Source organism: Trachinotus anak, unplaced genomic scaffold (genome assembly GCF_046630095.1).
Source record: "Trachinotus anak isolate AG129_WGS33_773 ecotype Australia unplaced genomic scaffold, CSIRO_AGI_Tana_v1 ptg000001l, whole genome shotgun sequence".
Taxonomy (NCBI): domain Eukaryota; kingdom Metazoa; phylum Chordata; class Actinopteri; order Carangiformes; family Carangidae; genus Trachinotus; species Trachinotus anak.
In genome coordinates this window covers 1,842,932-1,861,386 of record NW_027273852.1, presented here as the reverse complement: position 1 = coordinate 1,861,386, position 18,455 = coordinate 1,842,932, and the positions used below count along the sequence as shown (strand labels likewise).

Here is an 18,455-nt window from a genome sequence, read left to right as displayed (position 1 = left end):
GTGATTGGTTGTCTAATTACATACTATTTCCTACAGTCTATGAGTTGCTTGTCTGTTTGTATAAGCCCATGTACCCTGCCTTTCAACCTAATTAGTTGCTGGGCTTCAGCCCTTATTAGCCCTCAGACAGTCCTGGCTCCAGCCAGGGGGAGAACATGCTTGGGCATTCAACTCAAAGGAAAGGTGCATTTTCAAATTTGGGAAAGTTGGAGACTGCCCGGGGCCTTCAGCTCATAGAGCCAACTATACTATGATGATTTGGCTTCACGAATTTCAGTTCGTTTCAGTAAACAGAAAATTGCACACATATCTAAACATCCCTGTTGTTAAAGTCATTGAAACTAGAGTATGCAGACTCCAGACACTACCAGGTATTGTACTCGAAGTCAGACACTGAAGCAGAGCTATCACAGTGGACATTTTAAAATAAAACACATGCACATAAATAGCAAAACTCCCAGCAGTAACCTTCATTTGAAGATACACAGTCGGTCTAGCTCAGTATTAGTAGAAACAGAATAAAGGTTTCGCAAATCTGAAACTGTGTTTTAAAGAGTCTTTAGTCTTTCTGGGATAATCTAGTCCACATTTGACCAATAGTGGTTTCTGTTCTGGAACTGGTCTGATGTGGTCTAGATGGCAGTGAAATCACCCGTTTTGCATTTTCACAGATAAATAACAGCTTCACAAATTTGCACAATAAAAGGTCCTTGTCTCTCTGGGGTAATCTAGTCCAGATTTGACTGGTGCAAACATAGTGGTTTTTGACCTGAACCTTGTTCCAATATGGTCTGGACGTGGGAAAAAAAAAAACAGTGAAATCTCCCTTGTTTTGCATTTTAATATATTTAGATTTGAATATACTGCTCTAAATGATCTTGAGCAGACAGACAGTTACACAAAGGACTGTTAAACATACTTGGGTATGGCAGATAATGTTAGCATAAGCATTTGTAAGTATTATTTTGGTTTACAGGTAGGAACCAGAAAAAAAAAAAAAAAAAAATCAGAAAATGTTTGTATTTCTATTCTATTGATAAACAAGGTGTATATTTTGGATTGATATTTTTTTGTGAGAGGTTTAAAAAGAAAGGAAAAAAGTTATCCTTTTGTATTTTTATGTAAATAGCTGTATTTACAGTCCAGACTTGACTGGTACAAACATAGAGGTTTTTGACCTGAACCTTGTTCTAATGTGATCTAGACGTGGGGAAAAAAAAAAACAAAAAAAAACAGTGAAATCTTGTTTTGCATTTTACACAAATAAAGGCTTCACGTATTTATTTATAAAGCGGGTTTCCTGCAGCGTTAAGGCTTTTTCTTATCCACAGTAACAGGTGCAAAAGTTAAGTTAAAAGTTTCCCTTAACTTTACCCTTAACTGCCGAGTCGGAAACGGACTTCAGCGTCATCAACACCATTGCTTACTTAGCAACGGCCCTAGCAACGGCACAAGCTAACGTTAGCTTATGATAACTTTGCTAGTTCCAGTATGAGTTTATCGAGGAAAAACACGACTAATACAGATAGTGTAGCATTCTTACCACAAACCCGACCACAGGTAAGTTTAGCAAACTTAACCAGTAACCATCCAACTGAGTTACTTGTCTGTCGACGTTTTGAGGTTTTGACTTTTAGTTGACTATCTGCCTCTTTAACTGCCTCTTACACCAAGCTAACGTTTTCAGTTATTGTGTAGTTAAAATAACGATAACGATAGAATAAATAAAAAGTGAGTATCTTTTACCAGTCATTTTCCAGGTTGTTAGGTTGCTTGCTTATTTTAACCAAGACACATCTAACGTAGCTGTGTCAATTCTCCAGGTCCACAGAAAACAACCGTGGATGGAAACCAGACCTTCATTTTCGCTGTATCCCCCACTCAAGCAGAAACCTCAAGGAACTGACGACGCTTTGAAAAGTGGGTTCAGTTTTTAATATTTTGAGTTGGTAATCATTTTTCACTGAGATAACATATATTGGTTTTATGCCAATTTATATATATATGTTCTTAAATACTGCTGTGATATGTAAGTGTTATAGAAGTTCTGTTTTTGGTTGCTGTGTGTGTTATGTAGGAGATGTGCTTAGTGGAGTGACAGACTGTAGACCTGTTAAAAGTTATGGCAGAAGCCAGACCCTGTTACAGAAGAGAAAGGCAGGGCAGATCCCCGGGGCCTTCAAGCCCTGCAGCAGCAGCCGCACACAACTCAAGCAAAAGCACAAGAACCTCCGTGAAACTCTGGTTAAATTCATATGGTGAGTTGCACCTACATCACTGTTTCCTCTATGTGGGTTTAGGTTAACTAACTAACTAACTAACTAACTAACTAACTAATAAGGCACTTAAATTAAATTAGATTGTGAATTTTGTTTCTTATTATAAAGCCTTTAGGTGGCAGTAAAGTATTTAATAGCAGTTTTGTACTGTAAACTATAGATAAGGCCAAACAATAGCTACATTACACTGCCCAGGAAATTAAAGGCTATATAATAAGGAGGTTTTTGACATTTTTTTTGTGTTCTATTTAGTCAACAGGAGGAGGAAGATGGCAGCTGTCCACCATGTGGCTCTACCAAATTTACAGCACAGAGTGACACTGAAATGGTGAAATGCAGCACACACTTTATGAAATATATTTGTAAGAATACAGGCCCTCTGTTGTTGTGCACATGTCCATAATGAAGACATTGTGCTCATCATTCTTTCACATAATCTTTTCAAGACACTTGATATGGTGGTGTTTGTCACAGTTTTGTTTGGTTGGTGTCAGTGGTTGTAGTTGCTAGGTACTGTATGTCTCTTTTTTAATGCAGTCTTTTTTCTTCACTTAAAAATATCTATCATTAATAACTTTTAATGACACCTATTTCGTGAACTTTTAAAATTCTTGCCTATACTGAGGCCAAGCAATAACACTATCACATTTTTTTTATTTTAGCATTTTGATGTGTGTCAGGTCACAGTTGACAAATTAATCAGTGAACTCTCAATGAAAAGACAGCTTTAGCTCAGGTACACGGCATGGAATTTTTTCATCATCCAGTGGCACTGTCACAAAAGATCATGTCAGAAATTGTTTGTTTAAAAAGTCCCTACAGTTACTAAAAGTATAATATTCTGTCCAATCAGAGATACAACTACTACATCCAGAAAGGGATAGACCTGGAGAATGTGTCTCCCCTGGAGGACTCTTGCCTTGAGACCATTCTGGACATGGTGCCATGCTACCTAAAGAGCCTGAACACACCACTGGAGCTGTTGGTCGATGAGATCAAGGAGGACTACTTGCTCAGCGTCAAGAAAGCAATCCGTATTTATTTTACTTACCCTAAAATCTTAAGTGACTGGATAATTTGCCATTCAAAACAATGTCATAATCAAATATTGTTTATTGTCTTTTGTTTGTGATTTCAGTTAAATATACATTCAGAGATGCAAGAGAAAGTGACAATGACAAAGTAAAAGATCTGCCACCTCACAGAGTTGAGTAAGTCAGCAGGATGTGACGGAGAATGTTGCATGTTTATCTTGTGAGAAGTATACAGTGCTTCTACCTAAACATCTTGTGAAGCATGGCTTTCATGACCAGGCCATACAGACATTCCTCGTTTTCTTTTGTACAAGGGAAACCTAGGTTTCAATAAGTGGTGCCTGGAAGCCTGTAGAATGAAGAATCATATATTTTGCCAGAGTAAAAAAGTCTGTTTTTCTCAGTCCCTCTGTTATCTTTCACTGGCAGAGTGGAAGTATTGCCAAAACCATGGAACAAATCCTTTGTCCATGCGCGAAAGAGGATGAGAGATAAGCTTCACTCTATCAACCCCACTATGCAGCAAGTGCTGTGCCTTTGGCATTTCTCTTACAAGTAAGTATGCTGGATATATATTTTTTACTTTACAGTTAAAGCTCCATCCCATCATTAAGTTTACTATTTTAACTAAAATAAAAATGTAGGTGTTGAGTGAGTTTGATAATCTTTGGTCGAGTTAGGCTCTTAAAAATCACTGTTAATAATATACTGGAAAATTATTTTTTTTAGAAATGTTATTTTGACTTTTTAAAATATTTTTCATCATTTGAGGATTGTGTTCATAATTCTTCATATTTTTTATTGTGTAATGCTTATACTACAAGCCAGAAGCACAACATGTGAGGAGTAAACAGAAGTTGGTGACTCACATAGTATGAAGACCATAAAAACATGCAGTGCCAGACACAATATGAATATTGTAAATATACTAAATAAATGCATTCAGTGCTAGGTTTACCTTTACTAATCATGGCATTTTTGCACAATTGAATGTTACTCCATACATTATGTTATCCATAAATTCTATTTATACAGCAATTGTGGGAATATTTGTATGCTAACATTACAACATAGTAGCATTTGGAAGCACCTATCCTGCTGAAAATAAAAAAATTTGCACTGAGCAAAAGACAAACATGTGCATTATATATTGTATAAATCATTTCCTCTATTCATGAGGAATAGTATTCCTGGTTTCTGAAATTTCTGGGGACTGCTTTCCAAACCTTTCATAGTATTTGTACGCTCGTGAGCAGTATTTGGAAATAAAAGCTGCTGTTTTAATGGCCTGGACATGCACTAATGTTTAAGAAGTGATAGTAATAGAAAATGGTGCTAGATTGACAATTTATGATGTTTTCATGTTTTCATGCTTTCTGGTTTGTGGCTCCACTATACAGAATTATCATGTTTCACACGCATTACAATAATGTATGATTGCTGTCATCTTACAATCATCTTAACCTCTTGGATGACCTGCTTTCAGAAATGTCCGTCTGGTAGATGTACGGGAGTTCCACAGCAGAGAGGAGTCCATGGAGCTGTCTGTGTTTCAGCAAATTGTCACTAGACATGTTGATAATGCCAGAGGAATCCTCGTCGGAGAGTGAGTCCACATGATCATTTATCACCAAGATACCGGATCTCAGTTAAATAACCAGTAGAATCAAAATTGCTTTTCTTTGTGGATTTGATGAACAGACGTAATGGATGTGCAATGAACAGAGTTCAGGAGTACTGTTAACTAGAAAAAAAACACAATTTCATCTTTGAAAAGCAAAAGCATTGATACATTATATTTGTACTGCTCAGGACTTTAAATGATATTTAAATGATGTGAACAAAGAGATCTTTAAGATGGCATGGGTAAAATATGACTCCTCAGCAGTAATATCATTCATCACTCCCTGGATGGTGAGTAGGGAGTAGTGAATGAGTGATTTCTTCCACAACCTCATACTTGAGTTCTTGCAAATTTTCTGCATATCAGTACTCCATAAAGTTTGACCTAAGGTTGTATATCACAATAGAATAAATTATATATTCACACCCTAATGAAATTTTACACTATTTAAGATGAGTTTAATGTAACAAATTGAGCTTTCATTATGTTGCTTCAGGAAACACATTAGCATGTGACTAACCTTAGCTACATTATAAATAGTTAACCTCACCAGCAAATAACTCTGCATCAGCACAGAAGTTTTAATTGAAGTTCCCTTCACCTTTCACAAGTTGACCTGAAGTTCAGAGAAGTAGAGGCTAGTTCAAGGGGCCTGTGACATTGGGGCCATCCCAGCATGAACACAGAGCTGGACTGGCTCTGCCTCTTTAGAAGGCTTGTAATCAGCAGCTGTTGAGGTTACATGAGTTCAATCCAGCATATGACATGGTTATTTTGTGGCTGGTATATGTCTCTCTGACATTTGCTTGTGTAGTTTGGGTATTGAGTACATTTTAACAAATTTATTGAATATAATCTTGAAAGTTATTTTTTTGCTGTTTTCTATCCTAGTTGGATTCCTGCAGTGCAAAACATTTACTACTCTGGGTACAGGCACAAGCAGGTTCCTGACTTTAACAACATGGCCAAGATGTGTTCTTTCTTCAACTGTGCGGCTGCACTAATGACCACCCAGCTGCAGAGCCTTGCATTAGATTCAATAAGGGACTATACGAACCTAATTTCGCAGGACCTGGTAGGAGAAAGCATAAAAACTTCACAGACTAGGCTTAAAAAATGATTTCATTAAATTCTAGATTTTGACTTCGATGAATAGGTGGACACTTTTAAAGTTGTTTTTTTTTTCTTTTTCTTGTTTTGGTTTGTTCTCCATCATTGTAGCAATCAGAGCGAGTGTACGAGCATCCAGGCTTTGTGCTGCATCTGATCCTGGAAGACAGGGAGATTAAGTTTGAGCCTGACTTCAAACTGTATGAGGAGGCCCTCATTAATGTGTATGAGTTAATGCTCAGGTCTATCAGCATGGTACCTCGTGTGGAGACCAAACTGTTCCCTGACTGGGTAAGAAGAAATGTGGATGTGTGTTTGTGGTATTTATGAAAAAATTAACTGTATTAAGTCACGTTGTATTATGCTTTCCATGCAGTGAATGAGACACAAAAGGGGTCTTCTGTGCCTCAGTAATTATATAACACAGTGTGTATGCTCTAAATATTGGCAGTGGTTGGTAGGTTTCCCTGCTGATATGCTATTTGGATGCTCTGTTTTGTGTTTTTAAAATTCCAGTAGCTAATCATAGCATTGCATTCATTTTCTACTTGCACCACTGAACAAAAACTTTGGTTTTCTGCCTGGATGTAAACCCCACTTCATGTGTTTCCAGCCAAGCTCACAGTTTGGGAGCACTCTGAAACCCGTCATCCTGCCAGAGATCCTTGAGGCCCAGCAGGAGGAGGTGCACAGGGTGTTCTGGGCTGAGTGTGTCAGGCCCAAGGAGTATGTCCATGAGTATGATAAATATGCCACACTGGTATCCAGACAGGCAGAGGAAGATGTGGAGCAGTTCCTCAGTGAGAAGCACTCCTTTCAGGAACTTATGGAAGAGGTGGTACACTACCAGCATCTCGCTGACCAGATCCAGTACACATCATGCAAGGTACTTAATCAGCAAGGTGGAACTTGTCAAAAATGACAATCCAATTGTATGAACGTACAAAAGACAGGTCTAATGTAAGGAAACGTCAACTTAACAATCTGAGGTGATTTTGAGCATTTAAGGTGTAGATCTAATGTTTCTTCACTCTCTAAGTCCAGTACTAACTATTATTCCCCACAGGACACTATCTAATAAATCCTGAAAACAGAAACCATTTTAAAAACTCAAAAGCAACAGTCTTGATGATTACCATGATTACTACTGACTATGCTTATTTGAAAATTAGCTGTATTATAGGTGTATCACTTGACATTTTTAAAATATTTACTGATACTGACCTACACTGTGGGGTTTAGGTGGTACGCCTCGGAATGTTTGAGGTCCAGTCCCATAAGCTCATCCACTCTCTTGTCAAGCATGCTCAGGAGCTTCAGCAGAAACTGATTACACGCATGCTACAGGACCATCAGGAACTCAACAAGAAGTCAGTTGATTCTTTTTTTTTTTCACTTTTTCATTTATAGCATCATAGCAGGAGAATTTTCTCACCACATCCATGAAGACATTTTGAAATACAGCTGAAGCAAATGATCATTTTACAAACAGTTGACAGGGATTAACAGCAATTTTGACACGTACCACTGAAATGTGTGCCATTCTCTCTCAAAATAAACAGCGGGCCTTGAGGAAGAACCAGTTGTACAAAAAGACACATGTGCATTAAGATGCATGTGTGAGCAATTTGAGAGACTTAGTAGCATTCACCAATTTTCCGAAATCTATGATTTAAAAAATTCATGAGTAGTTCTGACCAGTCATGCGAGTCATGAACAATTAGACTACTTTTCTAGATAGGGGGTGAAAGACACTTGTTTAACTTAAAGGCACTATTTCTAAGTTTTGCCATTCTATATATTCTATATATTCTATATATTCTATATATTCTATATATATATATATATATATATATATATATATATATATATATATATTTTATGCCTTTATTTATTATAGTTGCAGTGAGAGAGGGACAGGAAAGTTGCGGAGAGAGAGAGGGGGGATGACATACAGCAAAGGCTGTGCTAACTCTTGTCTCTATCACGTTTCTTCTGCTGAAGTTAGCACGCTCTTGTCAAGTGACCATCACCACCACCTGCTCCCGGCGAAAAAAACAAAGCATGTTTTGCAATAGAGAAAATTTACAAATAGTCCCTGTAAGAATTATAGTGGCTTATGTGTTTCGAGTTTAAATATGAAAGTGAAATTGATTTGATTAAAAAATATCTGTAATAAACTTAATGCAAAATTTATATTCTGTTCATCATATTATCATCATCTTGGCTTGTCACTCTACTGGAAAATTTTGAAGATTCTAGTATTTTTATTGGAATATTTCATTGCAGCAGTTTGGAAAGTACATTTCAGTAGTTGCTGGAATTATCTCACTCCAACAGCTTCCTCAGGGTCTTTATACGGGTTGCTGGCCTTTATCATCCTGTTATAATACCTGACAGTCTGTCAAAGTGCAGTGCTGTTCCGATGACATGTCATTGACAGATACACTATTAACATTGTCTGATTGTTTTGGGACTTCTAATATGACTCTAAATTTGTTATGTTTTTGTTTCCTGATTTTCTTTTTTGTGCAGTTAAGAGAGTTTGGTGAATCCCACTTGGATCACTTGTAGTAACAAGCCTCACAGAAAATAGATAATTTTAGGACAAGAATATGAAAATGTTTTTGCATGAGGCCCAATGTGCAGGTCACAGGGGGTGTACAGTTGTACCCTTTTTGCTTTTAGATCCAGAGTTAGCTGCTCTGTCTCAGTGGTGCTTCTTAGCTCCAAGCTGTGCCATAATAAGATTGTAAGTCTGTGAAACCCCTCGTATATGTCACTGAATTAATTCTCTCCCTCTCACAGTCTCTGTAATGAATTTGAGAAGATTGCAGAGAAGGCATTGAGCACACCACCTGACACACAGAAACTAATGGAGCTTAAGGTAACTACCCCATATTCTTGTCACACAAACCAGCTTGGTGCAGTCTGCTGTGTACAGGTGTCTCTCACACCTTGTCCACAAAGCAGTTAGGAATGACATTGCACATTAAAGTCTCAGTTTAATGATCAGTTTAATTATAGATGAAATTTAGTATTTTTGTTTGTCTTTGGTGCATGGTGTTTTTTTGTTAAAGCCCGTTGGACTAATATAAACCTTATGCCATTGAAAACCTACAATATTTTAAATTCCAGGCTTTCTTTCATTTCACACTTTCTTTTATTATAAAATATTCTTGTGGTATGAATGGAATACTACACGAGTTTGTATTGTTACCCTAATGTTCCCATCCAGGCCTACATGAACAAGGTGGAGACCACAGAGCTGCCTATGTTGGAGCAAAGATTAGCAGACTCCAACACACAGTTGTGTTTCCTGATGGACTTTGTCACCTTCTCATCAGTGGACATGAAGCTCAACACAGAGACCATCCAGTGGCTTAGGCGCATGCCATCCATCTTTAAAGAACACCAACAGATCATTACTGAAAAGACAGAGCAATATCAGAGCGGCCTCAAGGTCTGTATTTCTTTATCTTTTTGTCTATTGTTGTCTGTTGAATTATTTTCAATAGAATCTGGATATTTTTGTATCCAAAAACTGTGATCTATCCCATTTAAATAATTAAAGGCAAGATAAAGTGAAAAAAGTTAATTGCAAGAAAACAAACTATGTGTTTCTGTATTTACACTCATTCCAGTTTTACCGTGAGCGTTTTGTGGAAGAATTGAAGAGCTATACTGTACAGACAGTGGAGTTTACCACCTTTGGTGAGCTGACTGATCTCAGCAAGTACTTGAAGAAAGCCCAGGCCCTTAATGCTAAGCTGGAGTTAGCCATGGAGAAGGTACATCAGGACTTCATTGCTCTAAAATATAGGTCTGTAGAAAAAATTGGTTTGGTCAGTCAAGGATTAATCTGTAGCAACAGTTCTGTCAAATAAAAAGCTACAGTGAGTGACAGTTGATGAATATTGTATATTGAGTTGATGCAGAAGGAGTGTAGTTATACTGATGCCCAAACAATGATATATCATATAACATGTCATAGCTGAGCATAATCTTTGATTTTATTCTGCATTCACTGTTCAGTGTATTGCTGCATTGAGTTGCAGTATGTGCATTCCAACATTTAACCTCTAGAGGGCATCATTGGCTATATTAATATTTCAGTCACAGGAGCTGTAATATGCTTTACCAGATGTTCATCATCCATACATTGACACTTACTTACTCATCCATCTATCTATTGTTTGCATGACTTTGTTATTTCTTTCTTCCTTCTATCCTTCCTTGTCTTCCAACCCTTCTAACACTCTGGAAAGATTAATGATTTCAACCAAGAGGAGGAGGCCTTTGGCTGGCCTGTTTCCCAGTACCCAGAGCGTAAGAAGATCCAGGACAAGCTCATACCTTTCCTGCGGCTCTATGAGACAGCCACAGATTTCCTAAACCAGTATGAGCAGTGGCTCCATGGGCCGCTGTCCGGTGTGAACCCAGACAAGGTATGAGCTGTGGAAAATGACTTTATATCGGTTCTGACTTGACAATGACATACTTTATCTTCATTACAGTGTTTCTTGGAATACCATCATACAGGTCATGAAAATGTGTGTCTATTAGGAAAACAGAAATCAGATTTTTAGTTGTGCCACTGAATGCACCTTTAAGTTTTTCTTTAAGTCTACATGTTACATGCGTTACATGTAGGTGTGGATGTTGGGGAGGTTATAGAAGCCATTTTAAATCCTATTAATGTTTGTTGTTTGGAGACACTCTTGAGTTTGTTTAGCAAGATATATGAGAACAGTGTGATCTTGTAATGTTGGGGCTATCAGGAGGGAATACTGGGTATAACTGATAACTTTATATTTATTTGCATGACAATTCATGCAATCTCTTGAAAGACCTGACAGATTACAGAAATACTAAACATATGTTGGAAGTCCATAAGTTGACCTGAGAAAGCTGTTACTGTGCAACAAACTTAGTTTAATTTGCCTGCCAATGAAGTGTAATATGAATGATTAAAGTCATTTCCAAAAATAGAATATTTCAGCACTGTGAAAGATGTGTATATCTCCATATCTCTGTGTCTGAATATACCAATGTGTTAAAGCAAGACAACTCTCTTTTTTTAATGACAGCCGTTTTGTTTTCATAAAGCATAAAACCACAAGACAAGATATAGAAATACAAAGTGATAAAAAGTCAGAGACCACTTTCCTTCTCATTTGAATGGGAAAGTGGTATATATATATCCACTATATTTATGTATCCTATACCCAAAAGTCTGAGACAGTTCTCCCATTCAAGTGAAGGGGAAAGTGCTCTCATATGCGTATGTATATAGATGCATGCTGTTCTAGTTAGTTACAGTGTCTTTGTCATACTAAACCCCATCCATGTAGGTAGAAGGGGATGTTGGCAACTACTGGCGCACACTATATAAGCTGGAGAAAGGCTTCGCTGAAGTTCCCAAAGCTCTGAACATAGCCACAACTATGAAGGCAAAGGTGGAGGACTTCAAGGAGCACATTCCTATTGTGCAGGTACGACACTAAAATAATAATTTATTATCTACACAGGTCAAAATAACAATTTTAAATAAATCATAGTTTAAACTGAAATGTCTTTGTATCTTTGTACTATTCTTGCGTTCTTCATAGGTATTGTGCAACCCAGGCCTGCGTGACCGCCACTGGGATGCCATGTCAGAAATGGCTGGTATCTCCCTGCAGCCAGCTGATGACCAGGCATGTGTGGCTCACTTCCTATCCATGAACCTGGATCAGCACCTGAGCAGCTTTGAAGGCATTAGTGAAGCAGCCAGCAAGGAGTACTCCCTGGAGAAGGCCATGGAGAAAATGGCCAGTGAGTGGGGTGACATTGAGTTCAGCCTCCTGGTGTACCGAGAGACAGGCACCTTCATCCTATCATCTGTTGATGAAGTCCAGATGCTGTTGGATGATCATATTGTGAAGACACAAACTATGAGGGGCTCACCCTTCATTAAGCCATTTGAGGTGGAGATACGGTAAGAAATATGAAGATTTGCTTGAAAATCATTTTGTCAAGTAGTTAAGTGTCAAGGGTATATTGTTTGGAAAAGCAACTCACTCATGAACTCATTAAGTCCATAGGAAAAGAAATTCTATAAAACACCTGTTGAGCTACATTCAATGCATATACATTCCTTCCTACAGGGCTACAAAGAACTTACATAGCAAATAAAGCTATCTGTGCCCCACCATCCTAAGCTCTTATGTTAACTTCCATAGTTTAACAGCCAGAGCTATGCATCCCTGTACAAGTAGCAAATTGTAGCAAACAAACAGAGAGATGTATATTCATAGATTCTGAAACTGACTGCTGAACAAATGCCACAGCATGTGGACTTATTGAAGTACCTACTTACAACCGTTTGGAAGGAGTAATGAAAGGTCTATGTGAAAGTTTTAATTGGATACATTTGAATCTTTTTGATTTAGATATTGGTTAAGTCCTTCAATATTCTGCCCCACTCTGCAGTGGTGTGACAGTTTTTCTCCTATGATATCCTAGCTGGAGCATTTAAATTTGTGAACAAATAGCTCTTTCTGAAGACCGAAATTGTTTGTTTGTCATAGAATTGTAGTTAATACTCTCTGTGAAACTTACAAAACAAAGGTTTCAGTTGAGCATACTGTATACTTCATTCATTGCGTTTCACTTATTTATCTCCCTCAGACTTCATCAAATAATAAAAATTCCTCATCCTCTATAATGTGTGAGATTGTTGCTGCCAGGCACAGTTTGACACAGGACTCTCTGCAACTCTTAAAAATCTATTGTGCATTATTGGGCAGGATGCTAAAGCTGTTACTATAATGCCAAGTTTTTGACTTTTTTTTGTAATTTCACATGAAGACTTTAAAGTGCCATTATCTACCCTGCAGGGTGGGAGAGGACGTTAAAGTAGTGAGGATAAATAAATCAGTTTGTCAGTATTCTGTACAAGGTACTACTTGAGCCAGTCTCATCTACCTTTTCAACTGCTTGCACTAACTACATGGCAGAGAATATCTGGAAATAAATGCAAAATACCTATATACATCTAGTGTTCCCAAATACTTTTCACCTCAGTGAAGTGATAATAATTAGAGGGTTCTTGTTATTCCACAAAAATGAGAGAATGATTTTGTTGAATTGAAATATCTGTAAGCCTAGTTATTTTCATTAGATAATTGGTCAATTAAATTTTTTAAAACCTTCTTGGTAAAGTGAAAATGGCAGAGATGTGTGTAAAGTGATATGAATTATGATTTGCATTTGTATCCACATATTCTCATTATGCCTCATCACCAGCGACAGCCAGTGGGTTTTTTCGGGTTGTCAATCCATCCCATTCTTGTGGATGATATCTCAGTAACACCTTGAGAGAACTTCTTCAAATTTGGCATAAACATTCAATAGGACTCAGGGAGGAATTGATTAGATTTTGGTGGTCAAAGGTCCAAGGTCACTGTGACCTCACAAAACACATTTTTTGCCATAAACCAAGAAATCATACACTAATTGTGACACAATTTAACACAAATTTCTAATAGGATAAAATGATGACGTGATGACATTTTATATCCAAATGGCCAAAGGTCAACTTCACTGTGACATCATAATGTTCTACAAAAACAAAAGAAGGAGAGATTGTGACCATGTCTCCTGCAATTTGACTGGTTGGCAGAGGGATACAACCACAAGGCCGTAATTCTGTTTTTTTCTTGTAGGGATTGGGAGGGCAAATTGCTGCTCCTCCAAGAGATCCTGGATGAATGGTTAAAGGTGCAGTCCACTTGGCTTTACCTTGAGCCCATATTCAGCTCCCCAGACATCATGACTCAGATGCCTGAAGAGGGACGCCGTTTCACAACTGTTGACAAAACCTGGAGGGACACCATGAAACAAGTTTCCCTGGTAAGTTGTTTGACTTTGTTTTGTTTTGTTGTGATTTTATCACTACATCAGGATGCAATAATGATTAGGGAGACCATTTGTAATACAAAGAACTCTCTGTGGAGGCGTTTTAGCAAAAAGATGAGCTTTTCCTTGGGTGGATCAGTATCCAGAAGGAGGAATAGGGAGGAGGATCTATTCTCAGGACAGATATTTCCAAGATAAGAGGACTGTATTTCATTACTGACAGGGGGACTATTATAACTATAAGGGGAACAACAATACATAAGGCAAATATGTCAGAAATAACCATGAATGGTAATAGGTACATGTTATAGTACATTTTAGTGGAGTCTGTGAGGTTGAACTTGAAGAGTTTTGAAAAGGCTGATAAATAGGCAAACATTACAGTAACTCATCTGAACATATATCTGAACATATATCTATAGACGAACAAAAACACTACCCCAAAGACCTGTTGGCCAGACATCTACTGTCGAAGTCAGAGCACTAGAGCCGGGGGGAATACTAAAAATATTTATATTTGATACTACTATCTTGAAACTAGACATGATCATATTCGTTACATTGAATATGTGCAGTATTGGCTGAGCAGGTCTCTCTCTCTCTCTCTCTCTCTGTCTGTCTCTCTGTCTGTCTCTCTCTCTCTCTCTCTCACTAATTGGTGCACACACAAGCACTCGCAGACCCAACTGTTACAACACTCATGTCAGTGCTGCTGCAAATTCCACCACTTTCCTACACTCTCTTAGCATCGTAAAGCAATGCTCACAAAGATCAGCCATTTGGCAAAAACTTTACTTCTGTGTCCCGGCCATGAGTTCCCTTCTGAAGGGTGTTTAGCACCAGTGGTAACGTTGTGACATTCCACAGGGCATCCTCGAAACCAGATACTGTTGACAGGTTCGTATTCCTGTTGCAAAACCTCAGTAGAGACTGGAGAGGCACAGTGGACATCTTTTGCACACTGTTTTTGTTAAAACGTATTTTTGTTTATGCACAGAAACTCTTCTTATTTAAATAAAGTTTGGGTTTTTGAGTTTGTATGCTGTAATATATGGGAAATAGTGACATGCTGCAAACCACGAAGTGGCCTAGCATAAGAAGTATAAGATCCAAATCTAAATATTTATTTTATATTTCTATGTAAATTTGTTGAACAGTAACAGATGGATAGTTCGGAAGAGCACAAAATCTCATACAACCATTCAATTGCTGTATTGATCTTACAGAGCAAATTCCTTCAGAATGGTTGTTGTGTTTGGATAATTTCTCTTTAATCTGAGTGATAATGATCCTCTGTAACTGTACACATTCAATGATGAAGAAAACAATAAAACAGAACCAGTAGTGGGAAATAGTGACATGCTGCAAATCATGAAATTTTGCTTGTTATGTCAGCAGAGAGCTGGGTTTAATGTTCAGAGGCAACAAAGAAGGTAGGTCTGAAAATCTTTTTCTCATAACTTGTAATATAGTCAGGAGTCCTGTGGCTTGAACTCCAAATAAAGATCTGAATTCAGATACGACATGCACAGTTCACGCCTGGTATATTACCAGGCAGTGAAAAATACAAGAATAAAATATATGATTGTCTATAATCAGATGAAAATCATTACACAGCACTGACTTGTATGACAGCATAAACCTGACCAGGTGGAGTAAACAAACTCACAATCATTCCCAAGCGTGAGAGTGACAGCAGGGTGAGAGTGACTCTGGTAAAAGGTAAATGGAGGGTCACAGAAATATATAGCAGAGGCAAAAAAGATTATTTAAACAAAGCTAGGTAGGGAAAGACAGAGCAGGGAGAGGAGAGAATCAGGAGGAAAAGGATAGAGAGCAAGGCAAAAACAACAGAGCGAGGATAGAAAGTGAGTGTTGCACCAGCCTCCTCAAAGAGTTTCCAAAGGGTAATTGGCGTCCTCAGTAGACCTGAAATGAGACACATCAATTTCAGGCAGTGTCCTCCAGAAAGCCCAGGCTGACTGCACCATCAAATAGAAATTATGGATTTTGTCTGGAAGGGGCAGGGCTGTACTGCGCCACAAAGAAAATGAGGTCACCAAGGGATAGGGAGCCTACACACAGAGATGAGCATGCATACTGTCTAGTCTAACTTGAGTTGTGTGTGCAGTTATGGAGCATGTTTGCACAAATGTTGGCACTATAATATGGCCTTATTTTGCCTATCAATCAACCTTATTATCTAGTTAACGTTCAGTCTTTAATATTTATTTATTTATTATTTCTATTGTTTATATTATTTATTGTCCCTGTTTCAAACATGGATCCTTCTGTGTTATTTGTTATGTTAATGTACTATGAACACATTTATTGTACAAAAAATGTGACAAGGTAGCTTTTGAGCTTTTCCTTATGTGTATAATAGTACTGCTGCATATTTGTGTTTTGTTAAACTGCTAAGCCTCTACAAAGCTGCTTAGTTACCTTAATGGGCTTAGACAGTCAGGAATGATTTTCCATTGTTACCGACTGTTAATCAGAAAGTAAATAAGCTATATTAATTTGGCATTTTCTTCCTTAGTAAGGCAGTTATATAGCCTCAGGGCCCTGAAGATAGTCAAAAATTTTGTCCTGTTTTACTTAGTGCTTACTGTGTCAAAACACTGATCAGAAGTACAGGTAATAACAGTGCACAATGAATTTCATCCTTTTCACCACACTAGCAACTCACACTGGTTGGAGACAAATTCTGTTGTTCTCTGAATTGTCTCTTAGAATGACCTTTTAATGCACATCACAACAAACAATTAGGTAATTCTTCCAGGTAAATTGTAACCTGTTGCCACCTCTCTCTGTGTATTAAAACATCCAGTCTGCTCTTTTTTACACAATAAGTCTGGTAAATGTCAACACTAAGGAATTTAATATTTGTGCCAAACTATGGTAAGAAATTAAGAGGATCCTGAACTGACTGGTAAGTGTGTACTTTACAAGAAAGACTACACACTTGATATACTATAACATAATACCACTTTTTAGCTGACCTCAGTTTTTTAGTGTTAAGAAAGACGTGAGCACAATTTGCTGCATAACATGTCAACATGAATGAATTTGAGAGCCAAAAGCTAACTTCCACCATCCTCGATATGTCCTTAAACATACTTTATTTGGGACTTCACAATCACATGTAGTTGTAGCTGTAGTGGTATGCTCATCATTGAACTTGTCTTTGTCATCTGACTCAGCAGTGAACACAGGAGCTGCATTAAGTACTCTGCAAACATACATTTTTTTCCTAATGATTGTGCCACCCACAGACAGTAAGTTACTATTTTCCCAAAGGATGTTCATGTTCAGTGCTCATTTGGACACAACAGTTAGAAATTCATGAAAGACATTTCCTTCCATTTATTCTGGAACAGTTTGAAGACCTCCTTCCTATAACTTTAACATCGCTTGAGGGGAATAATTCACACTGATAACGAGTTTTTGAGGATTTTGATTTGATAAAGTTTTTTTTTCTATGCTTGACTTGAGTTGAGCTGCTTACTGTCAATCTCTTGAAACCTCACATGAAAACTAAAGTCTCTGTGAGAAAGAAAGCCATCAAAACATGTTGGTTTACAACTAAATCATCATTTTTTAGGGCATCTCAGGAGTTGGGATAGCACTTAATGAAAGAAAAGGTGTGTCTGTGCAAAGTTCATATGACAAAATCAAAAAATTAATAAATAATGAATATAATAGAGGCAGTAAAAAAATATGTGGGAAATATAAACGAGGTTCAGAAACTAGAAAACCGGCTACTTTTTACCAGAAATGTCCTTCAGTTAACCTGAGGAGCATCCTACTAATGATTTTTGTTTTCTATACACTGAATGGCTACCAATCTGGATAGGACTGTTGAAAGTTTGACAATTCTAAATCATAATCTTGGGAATCCCAAATCTACTTGCTCTCCAGGACATTACAACAGTTTTAATTCTCAGCCCAGCTATTTGTCAAAATAATTTTAGAAACAAGATTGATGTTGAGTTTTGTGTCTTTTATCCACATTCTAAATATATATGGGAGACATACCAGTAGTAAAAGATGAAATCATTGTGGAAAGTAAAATTGTGATTATCATTTTGCTCTTCTTCTGAAATGAAAAATATTTTGCAATTTTTAAAGCTAATGATTGTACTTCACTACACTATATAGGCAAGTAATGGGAAAAACACACCCATCATAGGCATATACTGCATCCAAATCTGACAAATAACACTTTCCTTCACCTCACCCATAGCATTGGTTAGCAGTGCATAAAATTGGAATCGTCTCCACTCCATAATACCACAGAACAGTGTAATGTAAGGCGGGCTATGGGCTCCCCTACCCTAAAATCACACAAGGGTGTAATTCTTTGTACAACCAACCACTGGGAGCTGCTCAAGATCCACTGATCTTTGAGCGCCTTCACATGTCATTTTCCTCCACTTTTTTTTAATTTGCTGTCTTCTTTAATGTGTCATTTATCTGCTATTGCATGCACATTTGCAGATA

At 37.6% G+C, this 18,455-nt stretch overlaps 1 protein-coding gene across 2 annotated transcripts in view; it reads left to right on the top strand.

Annotated features, from left to right (window-relative positions):
* Positions 1–1,132: 1,132 nt before the first annotated feature.
* The window catches only part of dnah7 (dynein, axonemal, heavy chain 7), a 72,276-nt gene continuing 54,953 nt past the window's right edge, over positions 1,133–18,455 (top strand). The window contains exons 1-19 of one of the 2 annotated variants that reach the window (XM_071487381.1): positions 1,133–1,560; positions 1,824–1,920; positions 2,078–2,258; positions 2,532–2,607; positions 3,133–3,313; positions 3,418–3,490; positions 3,743–3,868; positions 4,800–4,919; positions 5,829–6,012; positions 6,159–6,338; positions 6,661–6,933; positions 7,290–7,417; positions 8,856–8,934; positions 9,286–9,510; positions 9,692–9,838; positions 10,316–10,495; positions 11,402–11,542; positions 11,660–12,027; positions 13,757–13,943. In XM_071487381.1, coding sequence (XP_071343482.1) covers positions 1,492–1,560; positions 1,824–1,920; positions 2,078–2,258; positions 2,532–2,607; positions 3,133–3,313; positions 3,418–3,490; positions 3,743–3,868; positions 4,800–4,919; positions 5,829–6,012; positions 6,159–6,338; positions 6,661–6,933; positions 7,290–7,417; positions 8,856–8,934; positions 9,286–9,510; positions 9,692–9,838; positions 10,316–10,495; positions 11,402–11,542; positions 11,660–12,027; positions 13,757–13,943 — 3,015 coding nt within the window. In that variant the 5' untranslated portion in view covers positions 1,133–1,491. The remainder of the gene's footprint in view (positions 1,561–1,823; positions 1,921–2,077; positions 2,259–2,531; positions 2,608–3,132; positions 3,314–3,417; positions 3,491–3,742; positions 3,869–4,799; positions 4,920–5,828; positions 6,013–6,158; positions 6,339–6,660; positions 6,934–7,289; positions 7,418–8,855; positions 8,935–9,285; positions 9,511–9,691; positions 9,839–10,315; positions 10,496–11,401; positions 11,543–11,659; positions 12,028–13,756; positions 13,944–18,455) is intronic. The other variant, XM_071487305.1, reaches the window with a different exon arrangement.